Raw genomic sequence first — 17,518 nt, 5'->3', positions numbered from 1 at the left:
AAGACAGAGGCTCAATATTTCCCAGTAAATAGCCGCTATGGAACAAGACATTAGCAACCAACAATAAAATAATTAGGTTCAAGTTCCCTCTGGAGACAGGGAATATAAAAACAAAGCTATTCATTCAAACTGAGCAGACACCACCTCTCCTTCACATAAATAATTTGATCAGTAGACCGACAACAGTAAACAGCCATTAACAAAATACATTGGACAAACAATTAAAAAAAACAAAAACACAACAAAAACTTAAATGTAAAATCATAAATCAATGCGGTGCCCCTACCTTTACTTCAGTGATTTATTAAGAGGTGAGCCTAGCTCCCTCTTCATTTGATCCCTAATTTGGTGCTGGATGGGTCATGTTTTCATAATGAGTCTTTGGGAAAAGTAAAAAGTGTTACAACACAGCTACACTATTACACCCTCATAGCCTACCGCCAGTACTGGTACAGTGGGGACCCTGCACTCTAGTGTACAAGTAACGGTATCTCAGTGATTCAGCTCACAGTCAATAGCCTGTGGATGTTCTCAGTGTTTTGGTGAAAAGCTCTATTTTAACAATCTACAGTTGCACGTGTTTAGTTCCCCCGCCATTACGTAGACAAATACAAATGTTAAAATCCAACCAACAAGTCGTTTACAAGTGTGTCTCTTCTAATACGAAAAGCTTGTGAGGAACCAAGTTATATAAATTCACTTGAGGGTGCTAAAAAAACATTCTTAACAGCGCAGAAGGTGGCAAGGTGTTCATTTTCATCCATTTAAAATGTAATCGTTACAGCTGGAGTTTTCAACAGCACCAATTGATGAAGGCACCGGCTCAAACATATTTTTGTTTAAATTCATGAAACAAGTTTGGGGGCGGAGATCTGGTCTTTGTCCTCCATAGGACAGTAGTCTGCGGTCATTCGCTCTCAAATTCCTGGGTGTAAAAAGACGCCGATTGGCTTACTGTGCTGATCATGAAATCATCCATAACTATTAAATAGTGCTGAATTTAGGAAATACGTCACATTCTCAGTAAAGGAGATAATACTGCCATGTACTCTACATGAAGCCTCACACTTCCTAGAATTTCCAGAAGCACATGGTTATATCACAAAATAAATATCCCATATTCTCAACCAATGCATAAGCTCAATTTTGAGGTTCTCTTTGACCTGTACATATTGACTTATACGTAGGTCCGTATTTATTGCGAGAATGAGTCATGTTGGAAAATGTGTTACTACACTGACACCATCCCACCCACTGACATATTTAGAAAAGTTACTGCATCCCAGACACCTTCAGGATTCCTGCAAAACATCAAACAGCACACTAGTGGAAATAATGAACACATTGCAGGCTGCTCATAAAGAAGTCACCTGTCTGTTTTATGCGGTGACAGAACAAGCCGGATAACACCTTGCATGCAGTATCGTGGCTGCTCTGGAAAATCCTATCTTTTCATCAGGGTGTTTACTCCTGCCCAATTTACTGAGCATCTATCCAATGCTTCCTTTACTTTGTATTGCTGTGCAGAAACATTACGTTAACACTCCTGCTCTGGGCATATTCATTTTGTGTTTCACTGTCCTTTTAATTCAGGTTGATAGGGCCATCAATGCTTTAGAATTTCATACGGAAGCATCTCTTCCATATTTCAGACCTGTCGAGCAGGGAGGCATTCCCGGTAGCATAATCATAAACATGAAGTAAAATGAAAATGTAAAAAAAAGAGCTTTATCATCGATTTATCCGGGAATTACAAAATGGGTCAGTGAAAAAAATGTTTTTTTTGGACACCACTTGTAAATGGACCTTCATTGAGAGAATCATAGAATACAGGTGTGTACAAGTCTGTGGTCTGTATCATTGACATGACCAAAGGTTAAAGCAATGTGATGGTTAAATTGTTCATTTTTACAGGACACCAGGAATAGAACTAATGAAAATCATTGAATAGAGGTGTGCACCAAACATTAAGATAATAACTCAAAAGTCTTCAAGTCTACAAAATAAAGGCGAATAATCTTAGTCCAGCCATGTATCCAAAATTAGGTAGGGCATGCATTAGATTTAGAAGCCACTTACTTAAAGTGCTGTGTTCCTGGTGTTCAGGGCTGATCATTTTAGCAATGTAAGGAGATTCCAGAGAGGGCGCTAGAGAGGGAGGGTATGGTGGTAGAAGTGATGGTGTGACGGTTAGAGGGAGGAGTTTGTGTTTTTGGGGTTGAGAGGGATAACATTAATACAGAAGAGACAGGGAACCGCAGGAAGGGAAGGGAGGAAAAGGAGGGGGCGGTGTGAGGAAAGGAAGGGTTAAACCAGAAGAGAAGAGAAGAGCAAGATTAGAAAACAGATACAGCATTTAAAATAGTGTTTTCCCTCATGATTGGTGCGCATTGTAGAAACACAACATTGCAAATTAATATCTGACCAGCTGTTTGGAATAGATTCTGGTTCCTGCTAGATTTTCCTCTTCAAACAAAGTCAAATGTTTAAATGTCTACTTTGTATTGGATAGTCTTGGGTACCCCTGTAGTTCAAGTTGGTGACAGCATGCTGTACTGCAGACAACATGCACAACTAACCTCATCTTTTGCTAGTGCTTAAAGTACAAATAGTGAACAAAATAATTCCAGTAAATCTTATCTTTCTATGTTTTACCATCACTTCATAGATCTCACATTTTCCTATATGAAAGAGGCACACATTATGTAAATTGTGTATTTATTTTTAATGGAATTTTTTCATAGCACTTCTAAACAATTATATTGATAAATGTATGATGTGCTTTTTTCATGCTTCCCTTTGAAGAAATGCATCCAACACACATTGACCTGCAGTACAGCACAGAAGTATCTTTGAGGAATCACTTGAGGAATATTGTCCTCCAACAGATCAAATTCACCTTTACCGGAAGGGATGCATTTTTCATAGGAAAATCGGAGACAAACAGACTTACAACAACTTAAATTCAGTCATTCTGTTAGCACTATGTACATTAAGAACATAAGGGGGACCTTAGGTCATACAAACAGAAGGCAAGGTTCCCTCCTACTGCAACACAGACATTTGTGTTTTATGACACAGTTTATGCTTGAAAATGTGCTTTACATTTTATAGAAGTCCCAGAAAAAAAAAATGCTGTGCACATTTGATCTTTTAGCAATACAGGAGCTACAGGACGAGAAAGAAAACACAAAGCAGTATCTGTGTGGCACATGAATGTCCAAGGAGATATAGTTTACAGGCCCAGATTACTACTAGACAGGCATGCAAGTTGCACAAACAATTCCAGCCTTCATGTATTGTGAATTCTAATAGTGAATTCACATGGACAACAACATTTCACATGGGGTGTTCATTGGACTGTACCTATCAAAGCCTTAGTTTATTTATTGAGAAAGGCCATTATACAAAGCCTTAGGATGTTGGGATATATTTTAAACTACCAAGCAGTGTGTCTTAATACTGCCACTCAAACGTATAATCTGTATTTCATATCTGTATTTCATTCTATTTAGTAACCCTAATAATGTGTTCTATAAATAATCATGAAAATCTGTGTGTGTGTGTCAGGATGCTGTGTGTCAAGATAAAGAGAGGAAATCCTTTGGACAGTCCACACTTCCAGTTTAAATGAAGTACCAGGAATGAGAATAGAAAACACATGCAGTCATGAAAAATGACTTTCCTGTTTTTCTCAAGAAAATGGAAAATGTTACTTGGATGTGGGTTAATAACAACAGGCATGCTTGCTTGCTTCCGTTTTACTTTCCCTGTCTCCAAAACATGACTGGATATCGGAGTTGAGGAAGTTATTCTTACTATTCGGGTCATGTAGCAGACGCTTTTATCCAAAGCGACTTAGGAGACTAGGAGGGTGATCTATGCATCACAGCTGCTGCTGCAGAGTCACTTACAACAGGACCTCAGTTTTACGTCCCATCCGAAGGACGGTTAACTCTAGCATTGAAACCAGGACCATGAGGATACAGCTGGAGATTAAGTGGCAACAGACTTTGAACAGAGGGTAGGAGACACTTCACACAGAGTGGCGAGGGTATGGAATGGGTTATCAAGCCACACAGTTGATGGTGAATCACTGGGGTCTTTTCATATGAATTTTTATCTTCACATAAAACTAAATTGCGAAAATGCGACTCAAAACTCATTCAAGTTTGAGTTTTATACCATTGCCGGACAACAGTCTGTACAGCTTGTGTCCTTCTGTGGACAATATAAGTGCCTTTCATGTTTCTGTAACAGAAACTGAATTGTTTTTAAAGGGATTCTGGTGCTGTACTTTGGCAAACATGTCACACCACATTGTATTAACCCTTAGCAGTCTTATGTCAGACCAGGTCCGACATTACAACTTCCCCTTTCTCGTCCAATGTCGGACCTGGTCCAACATCATCAAAAAGACATAAAGCACAGTTTAGTCATTTTTTCTCTGGAAAAAGCTGAGAAAACCTTTCAATGGCCAAATGACCCCCCCCCCCCCCCCCCCCCCCCAAAAAAAAAAAAAGTAAGTGTATCTCATAAGAACATAAGAAAGTTTACAAACGAGAGGAGGCCATTCGGCCCATCTTGCTCGTTTGGTTGTTAGTAGCTTATTGATCCCAAAATCTCATCAAGCAGCTTCTTGAAGGATCCCAGGGTGTCAGCTTCAACAACATTACTGGGGAGTTGATTCCAGACCCTCACAATTCTCTGTGTAAAAAAGTGTCTCCTATTTTCTGTTCTGAATGCCCCTTTTTCTAAACTCCATTTGTGACCCCTGGTCCTTGTTTCTTTTTTCAGGCTGAAAAAGTCCCTTGGGTCGACACTGTCAATACCTTTTAGAATTTTGAATGCTTGAATTAGGTCGCCACGTAGTCTTCTTTGTTCAAGACTGAACAGATTCAATTCTTTTAGCCTGTCTGCATATGACATGCCTTTTAAGCCCGGAATAATTCTGGTCGCTCTTCTTTGCACTCTTTCTAGAGCAGCAATATCTTTTTTATAGCGAGGTGACCAGAACTGAACACAATATTCAAGATGAGGTCTTACTAGTGCATTGTACAGTTTTAACATTACTTCCCTTGATTTAAATTCAACACTTTTCACAATGTATCCGAGCATCTTGTTAGCCTTTTTTATAGCTTCCCCACATTGTCTAGATGAAGACATTTTTGAGTCAACAAAAACTCCTAGGTCTTTTTCATAGATTCCTTCTCCAATTTCAATATCTCCCATATGATATTTATAATGTACATTTTTATTTCCTGCGTGCAGTACCTTACACTTTTCTCTATTAAATGTCATTTGCCATGTGTCTGCCCAGTTCTGAATCTTGTCTAGATCATTTTGAATGACCTTTGCTGCTGCAACAGTGTTTGCCACTCCTCCTACTTTTGTGTCGTCTGCAAATTTAACAAGTTTGCTTACTATACCAGAATCTAAATCATTAATGTAGATTAGGAATAGCAGAGGACCTAATACTGATCCCTGTGGTACACCGCTGGTTACCACACTCCATTCTGAGGTTTTTCCTCTAATCAGTACTTTCTGTTTTCTACATGTTAACCACTCCCTAATCCATGTACATGTGTTTCCTTGAATCCCAACTGCATTCAGTTTGAGAATTAATCTTTTGTGCGGGACTTTGTCAAAAGCTTTCTGGAAATCTAAATAAACCATGTCATATGCTTTGCAATTATCCATTATCGATGTTGCATCCTCAAAAAAATCAAGCAAGTTAGTTAGGCACGATCTCCCTTTCCTAAAACCATGTTGACTGTCTCCCAGGACCCTGTTACCATATAGGTAATTTTCCATTTTGGATCTTATTATAGTTTCCATAAGTTTGCATATAATAGAAGTCAGGCTTACTGGTCTGTAGTTACCTGGTTCAGTTTTGTTTCCCTTTTTGTGGATCGGTATTACGTTTGCAATTTTCCAGTCTGTCGGTACCACCCCTGTGTCAAGAGACTGCTGCATGATCTTGGTTAGCGGTTTGTAAATTACTTCTTTCATTTCTTTGAGTACTACTGGGAGGATCTCATCCGGCCCAGGGGATTTGTTTATTTTAAGAGCTCCTAGTCCCTTTAACACTTCTGCCTCAGTTATGCTAAAGTTATTTAAAACTGGATAGGAACTGGATGACATGTGGGGCATGTTGTCAGTATCTTCCTTTGTAAAAACTTGTGAAAAGTAATCATTTAACATATTTGCTATTTTTTTTTTCTTCATCTACGATTTTGCCATTTGTATCTCTTAAACATTTAATCTCCTCTTTGAATGTTCTCTTGCTGTTGTAATATTGGAAAAACATTTTGGAATTGGTTTTAGCTCCCTTAGCAATGTTCATTTCTATTTCTCTCTTGGCCTTTCTAACTTCCTTTTTGACTTGCGTTTGCAGTTCTGTGTACTCTTTCTGCGTACTTTCTTTTTGGTCCTTTTTTAATGCTCTGTAAAGTGCCTTTTTTCGCTGAATATTTTTTTTAATTGATCTATTAAACCATTTTGGCAATTTAGTTTTACATTTAGATTTGTCTACTTTAGGGATATAATTGTTTTGTGCCTCTAGTACTACATTTTTGAAGAACAACCATCCTTCTTCTGTGGATGTTTTCTCTATTTTACTCCAATCTACTTCTGTTAGTCTCTGTTTCATACCTTCATAGTTTGCTTTTCTAAAATTGTAAACCTTAGCTTTAGTCTTTACTTTTGGGGATTTAAAAAACACTTCAAATGAGACCATGTTGTGGTCTGAGTTTGCCAGTGGTTCTCTGACCTCTGTTTTAGTTATTCTATCTTCGTTATTTGAAAAGACTAAATCAAGGCATGCCTCCCCTCTAGTGGGTGCCTTCACAAATTGTGTTAGGAAGCAGTCATTTGTCATTTCCACCATTTCTATTTCATCCTTCGCGCTACCCACCGGGTTTTCCCATTTTATTTGGGGGAAGTTGAAATCCCCCATTAGTATGGCTTCTCCTTTGCTACACACATTTCTAATGTCATTGTATAACAGATTACTGTGCTCACCGTCTGAATCTGGCGGTCTATAGCATGCTCCTATTATTATGCCTTTTGAATTTTTGTCCGTTATTCTGACCCATATTGATTCGGTTTTATTTTCTTTGTCCAGGTTTAACACCTGGGCTTCAAGACTGTTTCTTATGTATAGCGCTACCCCTCCTCCTCTTCTGTCCTGCCTGTCTTTCCTATACAGTGTATACCCACAAATATTAAATTCGTCCCCATCACTCTCAGACAACCAAGTTTCTGTAACACCTATTTCATAGCTCCATGCACTACAGAGGTAACACGGGCATAGCAAAGGAGGTCGCTGCTTCTGCATCCAGCGCTCAAAGAATATCACGGACATTAGCAGCACTTTTTGGAGATGCTATAGTAATAAAATAATGACTTGGATCGCATTATTGAGGAGTTTGGCGATAAAACGAGTGATCAGGAGAGGATTTATCATTATGCACGTCTATAAAGAGGTATGTGAAAACTACAGCGAACAAGGGGTGAGGCTTGGCTGGAGATGCAATTCAATGCATTTTAAACCTGTTTTACTTTGAAAAAAAAAAAAATGTGGGTAAAGTAACCAGCGTGTGAAAATAAATTGGACCAGACGCGCCTGACAAGCGCTGAATAAATGGACTGCAAATGGTTAAATAATAATAATACAAAAGTGTGCAACTATTCCTGAGTTTGGGTTAGATGAATGACAAAATCATCTGAAGATGCAGGGTATCACAACCACAATAATTTTGAAATTTTATTTTCATTGAATTGTTAACTCACTTTTTTTGTTTGGCTAATAAACAGTTAATAGATTTATAAACAACACAGTTTTAATCTGTAATAACATCACACAACACACCCATAACATAACACAACATATTAACAGACATGTCGAAAACCTACAGAACAGCTAAAGGGGTAGAAGTCACATTTGTGCCATCCAACTCTGACATCACTTTTTCACCTGCATCACACCGACATGAAAGCGATTTGAAATCAGTCCATTTGGTTTCCATCAGCAGCAGATGGAGATTGCAATTAGGATTCTGTCAGCCCCAGGTATGATTGCCGGCTGGCAGAACTCTCTCACACTTGCTCTTTCGAAGGAACTGCCCGAATGAGTACCTACTGCAAAGGACACAAAAGGCGGCCAAAAAACAGACAGAACTGTTGTTCGTGAATTCATGTGAACTGTCAGGGAAATAGAGGTACAGTAGAGAATTTCAATTACATACAGCAGCGTGCAAATGGATTTGTTGTTCATATGAAATCAAACCACTAATGAAAATTGTCAAAATAGGCAAATTAGGAATTGTCTAATTTAACTGCGTGACCAATATGTCACGCATGCAATTAATTTAAATAAGTAAGAGAAAAGGAACACTGCTACAAATGGTAAAATACATGAGACTTTTTAGAAGTTGTTTAAGATGACTAATTAAACCCACAAAATGTTCTAACATTCACACGAGTGTCTATTGTTTCTATATCACAGATTACTGACCACAAATTGAAATTGTCGCACCCATGCAGGTATGTAAAGGATACAAATGACAATTCTTGAAGTGTTCCAATACATTTCAACACTACTGTAATTCACGCAGGGCAGTTATACAAAAACAGTAGACATACAATCAGATTGAAATGGCGGCAGCACTAGTTTGATATTGGAAGACGACACATTTTAGACTGGTTTCATTGTGCAGATTGGAACCTGGCTTGGCCATGCGTCTGTAGTCCTATATTATTGAGGTAAGCTACAATACCACATTGTGTTAAGTTAAAGGGTACAGTCACACACAGTACTATAATTAGACATAAGGCGTACAATTTGAGGAAATAAGCTTTACACAAAAGTTTTATCAGAACAGACAAAACCGAATGGTATAAACACTGGAGCCGACAAAGCGCCTCACGTCTGTTTATGTGACCCAAGATTCAATTGCTCTTACCCTTTATAATCAAGGTGGAGCAAATCCAAGGAGGGCAGCAGTTAGTGCTTGTAGGGTTTCTAAACTAGTTCGCCACAATAACGGTCACGGATCTTCATAGCGAATACCGTAAAAGTAAGAGACAAATGAAAGTCCACGCCACAATTAGCTTGAGGACTCCTTTCAGCAGCTATTTGTGCTGGAATGGTTGGTAAGAATTATGTGTAATGACCTAAATCAAAAAGGGCAATAAAGAGTAATCCACAACATACAAAGTATACTGTCCTTAATCCAAACCGACTGGGGCGGTCCCCTGTACAGATCTGCGATTTGTGTGGAGTTTGGATCAGAATCTGTACTATTCTATAAAACACCTTGTCTAGTCTGTTTTAAATATTCTCCCAATTTCATGAAAAAAAATCAGCAATAAGAGAGACAGCTGTATACATTTTACACACCAGTGACGGAGTATATTGGTTTCTGCAGCTGCTTCAGCTTTTGTTGTAATTATATATCAATTCAGACTACCAGGGTTGGAATTAACTGTACTAGTATATTCAAAACTAAAGCAGTTAAATAGTAAGGACATACACAATGATCTGAAACCTTTTATGCAAGTGAAGTGGGTTTAACTTTAAACTTTATCTTGTAAATAAAAGTTGGAAAACTGCCAAACTGAAACCTTCCAGATGTTCTCCCAGTTTAAAGTTGAACCATTCCAAAACCAGAACACTCAAAAATGTACGGGTTTAAACCACTTTTATTTCAGGGGGGAGGGGAAGTTTTAAGTTCTGTTTCAGCTATGAAAAAACAGCTTTATTTAGCAGCCAGTGTAAAAGCTGCAAAGTTTTTAGATTTTCAAGGAAAAGTATCTGCAGCATTTGCAAGATTTACTGGAAAACATCACTGCAAACCAGCATCGCAAAGACCTTCACTGTTGGAACAGATGGCTACAAGATACATCATAGTGATGGATTTTTGTTTTTCTAACAGATAAGGGAACCATGGAAGCCCACTTTGACGCACTGGTGTTTGACAGTTAAACACACAAGCAGTTGTTTTTTAATCAGATATGTATTTGCCATTTTATCACAACATGACGACAAATCAACTTGCGTTTTACATTTGTTAACCCTTCTCAGCATCACTGTTTGTCTTTAGCTGTGTTTCCACAAGCTTGCGACAGCAGAAACTTGTGCGTCTGATCCTGGGTAGTTTAATGGAGTTTTCTATTTGAACATGTAGTGCTCTCCTGTAAAAGCACATTGCAAAGTACCTCAGGTCATAAACGTGACAGGGTTTCTCTCAATGCACCAATGTCAATAATGTATTTAATTTCCATTTAAGCTTTCAAAACTAATACATTAAGTGTACGAAAACATAGATGTCTAGTTATGTCCATTCATTAGCAGGTTCTGTCCACTCATGAACACCTTCAAATGTTTAAAAAAAGCAAGCGAAAGGGTGTTCTTAACCATGCCTACGGACTGAACTCTGACCCCAAAAGATGTTAGTTCATGTCCATATTAATAGAATTTGTATCGCTTTCTTTACTACAACAGTTGGACTTTCAGAGATGGTTGGAATTGAGAATCATAAATCTTATTTTTTCATATTGCCCACTTGTAGAGTTGCTTGGCAGCAACAAGAAGATGGGTTAAGTCTTGCAACTACTACTCAGAGTCAGCTACCCAGGAGGCTCCCTCAGTCGGCTGTTTTACAAGCTCTATCAGTCAATGTCGTGGGAGTTGGTGCCTCTGCAGGCAACAAAAAGGAAAGTTTACAACAAAGGGAGGTTACAAAAATAACTGCAGCTGTCACCATTCGTCCTCCATGTGATATAATTATCTACAGAACCACAAAACTGAACCCTGCGCTGACACAAAGAGGCGTACGACTGCTCTGCTGCAGGAGGAGCGAGTCGCCGAGTGAGGCACCCACTCGCTTGCACTCACAATGCTGTTTATGGTTCTTTACGGATTTTAAGATCCAGAGTGTATTCTCCGTCACACAGGCTGAAGTTCTGCATCAGTCTGTGCTGGAAATGCAAAACTTCGTTCTTACAGTAACTAAAAATAACATCTGAATATTTGGTGTAATTGTCATGACTTTTGTAGTCCTGAAGATAACACAGCTGTTATGAACTGGCTATAAATTCATAACAGCTACTGCTTTGGAATGCATAGGAATTTTCCGCCATTATTTGCAATCAAGATTTTTTATCTATTTCCATTTTAAAATTGGTATCTGGTACCACACTAAAGAAAGGTTTTATCGGTTTGCATTCCTGGCCTTCCAGGAAATCTGTTCCACTTCCTAGGTCAATATTACCTCAGCAGTGTCTCCAGGGTCAAAGCAGCTGGTTGATTACTGACAGGGTGAGGACAATTTCACTAAGTGTAAGGTAAAGTGCATCTGAAAGCAAAGCCTGCAAACAGATTTCTTTAAGGTAATGTAGCACCAGATGTTTTCAAACGAAAATACGCTTTTGTTCAAACAGATTCCTTTCAAAGCAAGCTATGTACTGAATGGATGTGCATTGCACAGAGAAATGTACAGCATGATTTTGTTAGCAACAAAGTATGTTGCACTGTACAGCAAATGCAACAGTTGGCTTGCACAAAAGAAACAAAATTGGTATAGAGGGCTATTTGTAGAAGGGTTGTTGATGTCATTCGAGCCACTGATATCCTGATTGACAGCTATCTTTAACCATTACAGGCACAATCAGGCAGGAGGTTTGGAATTTGCTGAGCTACAGTAACCTATGGCTATAAATGGTCAAGAGCTGCTTGCAAAATAGTTTTTGTATGAGGCATGGTTCTGTTGTTTCTTTCTCTATTTTTACTGTTTTTACATTAGAGGAGGGGAGAGGCGTGCATATAGAACAGCCATGACTAAAGGAATTTTCCTTTTGATCGAAAATCACAAGAACCCAAGCACAGTCTTTTTGCTATACTGCCCTTTTCTGGGTTATGTTATGCTGCTTGTCCGATTAGTTTCTTATAGTTTGAAGATACAGTTGAATCTTTCTGGATTCTCCCTTCCACTTCACATGAACATCTGCAGAGTAGAAGCAGCTCTACGGTAATTTTCAGAATATAACATGCAACCTACAGCCATGAAGCACTGTTATCAGGAAAATATACACAACACTACATAGACGATCAAGTATTCGGTCTATATAAGAAGTACAATGTGCAGAACAGAAAAGCAACTGTATTTGGAAAATGACTTTTAGATCCACCTCTGGATCTGTTTAGAAAGCTCATTTGGAATGATTCACCTAGTCGTTCTGTCACTGCGATCCAGACACTAGTGTCTCCAGCTAGACTTTACTTTTCCATGCTATTTCAGAAGGGATCAGTGGATGAGATTCAAGCTCCTATGGCATTCCCAGTCTTCTTCCCTGAGACTTCCCTGAGCCTCCAAGGGATAATATTACAGTTTTTTTCAAGACATGTTTCTGCCCTGCAAAAATCCACAAGCTTAGCCTCTCTCACAACTCTGTACAGTACTGGAGTTTCCTGAGAATACAGTGTGTCCTCCTGGGGCCCCTTGGAAACCATGACTAACCAATTGAGAGACAATGGGGGCTAGCAAACTGGATTCATGTTTTCCTCAGTGATGACCAAGCAGGAAATTTACCAAAACATTAAAATTAGAAACAACTGTTTGAGCATCTTCCAGAAGTTTCTATCCTACATAGGAGAATCCAAGACACAGCACATTCTGTTTAATAGTTCTCTTAAAATACGGAGAACACAAATCTGTCATTTTTACAGACAACGAGTGTGAATCTTGGACTGCCGAATGTTAATGTTAGTCCACGATTAGTGCTAAATTGTGGTCCGTGAAACCAGCCAGTGCTGTTTTTAAACCACTCATTTTCCTTGTTCATCTCCAATATGTGAAAGTGTTAAAGAACTGATCGAATACATTATAACAGTATGTAAAATTATTGTGTGTATAGATCTTTAGACATGGAACTGTTAACAATATAGCTATTTCCATGATACTGTAGGATAGATTACAAGGAAATAATGCAGGGCACAAAACAGTAGGTACCAGAGAAGGAATTATAATAAGGCTTCTAGTTTTTGGTTTTTGTTTTCCATCTCTCTCCCTCCTTTTAAACCTTAATTAATAGTTATTAAGCCTTAACTGAATACCAGATTGTTTAAATTAGCGACGCACTACTAGAAACGAACGCAGTGGAAATTAATAAGCGGAATTCAGCGATTAGAGCCTGAATGAAATGCAGGTTCAAACAGAATCAGGCGAGATCAATGCACGTCATTTGTGAACTCAATCAAGATGCACAAAAAAAAATAATACTTCCTTTGGAAATTAGTGTTTGATTATGAAAGTGAATCGGCTCAATTTTAACGTTTAAAGGGACATCACATGATCAAAAATAAAACTCAAACACTAGAAGCCCTGCACAGCCCGTGCACTATATATGATTCCTCTCCTTTCTCACATCCGTGGCGAGTTTGTATTTCAATCAACGTTTTCATTGTTGCAACATATTCTTGAATTTGAATCAATCCATTCCTCAAAGTACAGAGTCACTTTGCTCTGCTGATTGAGCAGGATGGTGGTTTGTACAGCTGTCTTATCTTACAACTACTCCTGCTACATAGCCTCTTCACTTTAAGAGATATTGAATACAATCCTGCACCAATCAGCTTTTAAAAATGTACAGGATGAAGCATGGCTTACACAGCTCTCCATTAAAACAAATACATGCAATTAAAACAAGCGTTTTAATATTTCCACCATATTGGGTCTGTTTTCTGTTCCATGGGGGTGTAATAAATTCAAAACTACATCTTCTAATGGCAAGAGATACAGTCCTCACAAAAAAAGTGAGCAGAAACATCTTCTGCTGGATCAGGGATCTGCTTTTTTCTTCTGCCAAAACAAACAGTAAGCAGGCCTGTGCCCCGCCTAAGGAGATTTAAGGAGGCACTGGGCTTGTTTTCAACTCTGGCACAGACCCGGTGTGACCATGGGTGTGCCTGTGTCACTGGTATTAAAAACAGAGTCAATCTGCAGTTCGTTTCCATCCATAAAGCAGTGGTTCCCAAGCTATACACCATCTCCATTTGACCAAGACATGAGGGCCCTTACAAGAACTTTCCTTTCCAATTAGCAACGGTTTTTCGCTCTCCAAAATGGGAATAACGATCATTAAAAAAAAAGTACCTGCACAGATGTGTTAAACTAAAGTCTTGTACTGGTATTGTGTTTTATAAATGTATTTTAAAAGCAGGGTGGAACAAACCACTTTGTAAGCTGGGGGCAATCTGGCCACTAGCTTTCAAAACTTAGTGGCCAAGCAAACTTTTACAGTGGCCAACATTTTCAAACCAGGACAATGTGAGGAAACGTGTCTACTTTGTGCACAGATTGCTTTTGCATGCTTTGTTTTCATGCAATTATCTTTAAATTATGAGCTGGGAACTACATACAATCGATGTGCCACAGAACTAACTCCATAAAACTCCAGGGAACTACATACATTAAATTAAAATAAACTACACACACTGAATGCCTGAGAACTATTTAGATTAAAAGGCAGGGAGACATTTCACCATTCTAAATAATGTTAAGCATACATATATAATGCCAGGAAATATAACTATATTAATCAAATGCCAGGAAAGATAACTATATACAAATTCCAGGGAAGTGAACACATTTCTTCAGTCTCCATCATAGACAAGCTGGTTAAAATACTAACAGTCCGTTAGCTCCTCCTCCTCCCCCTCCTCTTCATGGAGTTGGCCAGGTGTGGATTTTCCAAATCCAAATGCAAAATAGATTTGACTGTTGCTTCAGTTTCTTTGACATTTTATTTAGGGTAAGAAAGAGATATTTTGAAAACATTTTTATTTTTTATTTCCCATGCCGTCTAAGCTGATAATCTCCGCTGGACTGGCTGGTGCGTGTTACTACGGAAACAAGAAAAGGGGGCTGGTTCCACGAAAGGACTGGCTCTGCGAGATCAACAGAGTGGTGCAGATTCTGACAGTTCAGAAGAAAGCTTTTATTACAGAACCGAAGTTCTGTTGTATATACGGTAAATGTTAGTCACCAATGTGGTGACTGCAGTAAAATCTACCGGCCATATTCAAATTGACCGGGAGACCTGATTTGAACCACCCTGTTTTAAAGCAATGCGAATCATGTTTAATTATTACATGTACGCATGTACACTATAGGACTGAACCAAATATTAATAAACACTTTCATGAATCAATTCAAAACCAAGTACTACATTCCGTTTAACAGCTTTGTCTTGATTATTTTTCAACTCCTGTCATGGTATTAAAAGGTGTTTCACTGGAATTCAAAAAATAAATAGGGAAAGGTTCAATCACTCTGGGAATATTGGATTAAAGGAAGAAAAGGAAACAGACAACATAGCCAATTTGAGTAGTATAAAAGACACACACACACACACCGTCAGAGCTGCAGTGCCGTTATACAAACCTCTTCGCTTACTTTCTAGTCTATTTTGGATTTAGGAGCCAGATGCCTACCACAGACTCTAGCACTAATGTCACCCAGTGGCAGCCCTATAAGAACAGTTATTCCCCCATGATGTAATTGGCCACACTGGTTCACATCAGCTGATGCTACAAAGCAGTTTTAGGAACACATACAGACGGTGTCTTAATAGCAAACACATGTCCTAATTATATACTGGAAGAGATGTGGTTTATTATATTACACGCTGTAATAATTCAGGACAGCCGAGAGCCAGAAAGATATGCTTGTGCGCCCTAGACAAACACACACACACAGGCAGTCAGAGGAGTGCTTAACCACCCTGCTATTAGTCATGTTTATAACTGGCTGCAGTTCCACGTGAACTTTATCTTGCACACAACTGACTGGCATGAATACACGTGGGAGCGCAGGATGAGTCACACAGTTTGGAAGGTGCCAGTTCGTGTCCAGGCTGTGCAAAGAGGCCGAACTTTGCTGGGGACTCCGAAGGCAGCGTCACATTGGCTCTGACGCTCTCGGGGTGAGGTGTGGGAAACCTGCAGGGATTGCTTCTCCTCATCGCGCAACAGCGAACCCTACTGGTCAGACACTGAGCACATTCAGAGTGGATAAAAAGCAGGGCTGATCTCTGTTCTCCAGGATCAGCAGCCTGCCCACCTCTGCTCTGGACTGCTCGGCATAAAAGCGATTCTGGCTTTAGGCTCGTGAGATCAGAGGACACTCACACGCCCTCAGAACGTCTGTGCTGTGTGGGGACTCGCTGCAGTGAGCAGAAAAAAACCAAACATAATTGACGTTTCAAACTAGGAGAAAATAAAACTAAAAAAATAATTGGTCACTAAATTAAAAAAAAAGAAACCCAACAACAACAAAAAAATTTCACAGCCCCACCAACTTTTTCGGACTATTTACAAGATTAGTGTTAGGGTAAATATTTCAATATTCAAAACTCCTCAAATGCCTTCAGTGGCAAAAATGCTTCTATTCAATCAGATGATAGAATAAACAACAAAAGGACACCAATGCATGCCGTTTGAAACTCATTTCTCACATTAAGAGTACAGGAGAGTGTTTTCTCTTCCTTCTGTTATATTAAATGGGTAGGAGGTTGATTTTATTCTGGATCTATACAGTCCGCCTTCTCTTTTAAAAACAACATCTGAAGGCAGCTGTGTTTTCACACTATGCTGCGTTTCACTGTGACTGACGGGTTAAAAACAGACTCAATACAAGAAGCCAGCAATCTAATTAATGATCTTTTAAAATAGCTGCAAGTCAAAGTGAAAGACAAGAACAGCTTCCTTTGGCTTTTACCCAAGTACTCCAGGACTGTACTCATATACAGTGTATCCAATGGATACCTAAAAACCTGTGAACCCATCAAGTGTTAAAGCACTAGTCTCTTTTTACCACCCTTACGATTAATGTTATTCAATCTGGGGTTTTTCGGTTATCTCACAGTTCTCAGATCTGGAGAGAGGAAAGATGTGTGTAGTATATACAGTAGTTAACTTTGCATCATGCATATAAAATGTTTAACTTTTTCTTCTCTTTTTTTTGGAATTGCCCCAACAGGTACCCGGTTATTTTTCACAATGGGTACTGGGTCCAGATTCTTTACCCGTTCCGACCTCTAGTATAAATCATATTTACATACTTGTCCGTATAGGCGTCAGGTTTGTAAAATTGTTGGTGGTGCCCAAGGGTCAGGGGCCAGATTCCCATATACTTGGGGTTAGGAGAAAAAAATGAAAATAAACTCTTTGTTTTGTTTTTAAAAAAGCTTTGTTTTTAAACAATAAAATGGAACATTTTCAGTAAACCCAATATCTATGGGATAGAAAGTCTACCTCATGCACAATTATTGTCGCTGGGTACTTACAATATATCACTTGTGTGTATATATTGCTTGTCTATGGCACATTGTGTACACAGTCGTCTCCGTGTATTGGACCACCTCCTTAGAGAACACTTCGCCGAAGAGAACACCCTTGTTGTGAAACACATTTTTCCCCCATTGTAAATGCTCCGCCTAAAGGAACAGGAACTTA

The 17,518-nt window shown here is 38.9% G+C and overlaps 1 protein-coding gene across 13 annotated transcripts in view; it reads right to left on the bottom strand.

The window, feature by feature from the left end:
- Nucleotides 1-17,518, bottom strand: part of LOC121328746 (basement membrane-specific heparan sulfate proteoglycan core protein-like) — a 175,225-nt gene that overhangs the window by 124,731 nt on the left and 32,976 nt on the right. For 12 of the 13 annotated variants that reach the window (XM_041273760.1, XM_041273764.1, XM_041273766.1 and 9 more), the window contains exon 4: nt 2,080-2,148. The exons of the other annotated variant lie outside the window; for it this stretch is intronic. In XM_041273760.1, the coding sequence (XP_041129694.1) occupies nt 2,080-2,148 (69 nt within the window). The remainder of the gene's footprint in view (nt 1-2,079; nt 2,149-17,518) is intronic. 13 annotated transcript variants of the gene reach the window in all.

Source organism: Polyodon spathula, chromosome 16 (genome assembly GCF_017654505.1).
Source record: "Polyodon spathula isolate WHYD16114869_AA chromosome 16, ASM1765450v1, whole genome shotgun sequence".
NCBI lineage: Eukaryota > Metazoa > Chordata > Actinopteri > Acipenseriformes > Polyodontidae > Polyodon > Polyodon spathula.
This window is presented reverse-complemented; position numbering and strand designations above follow the sequence as displayed.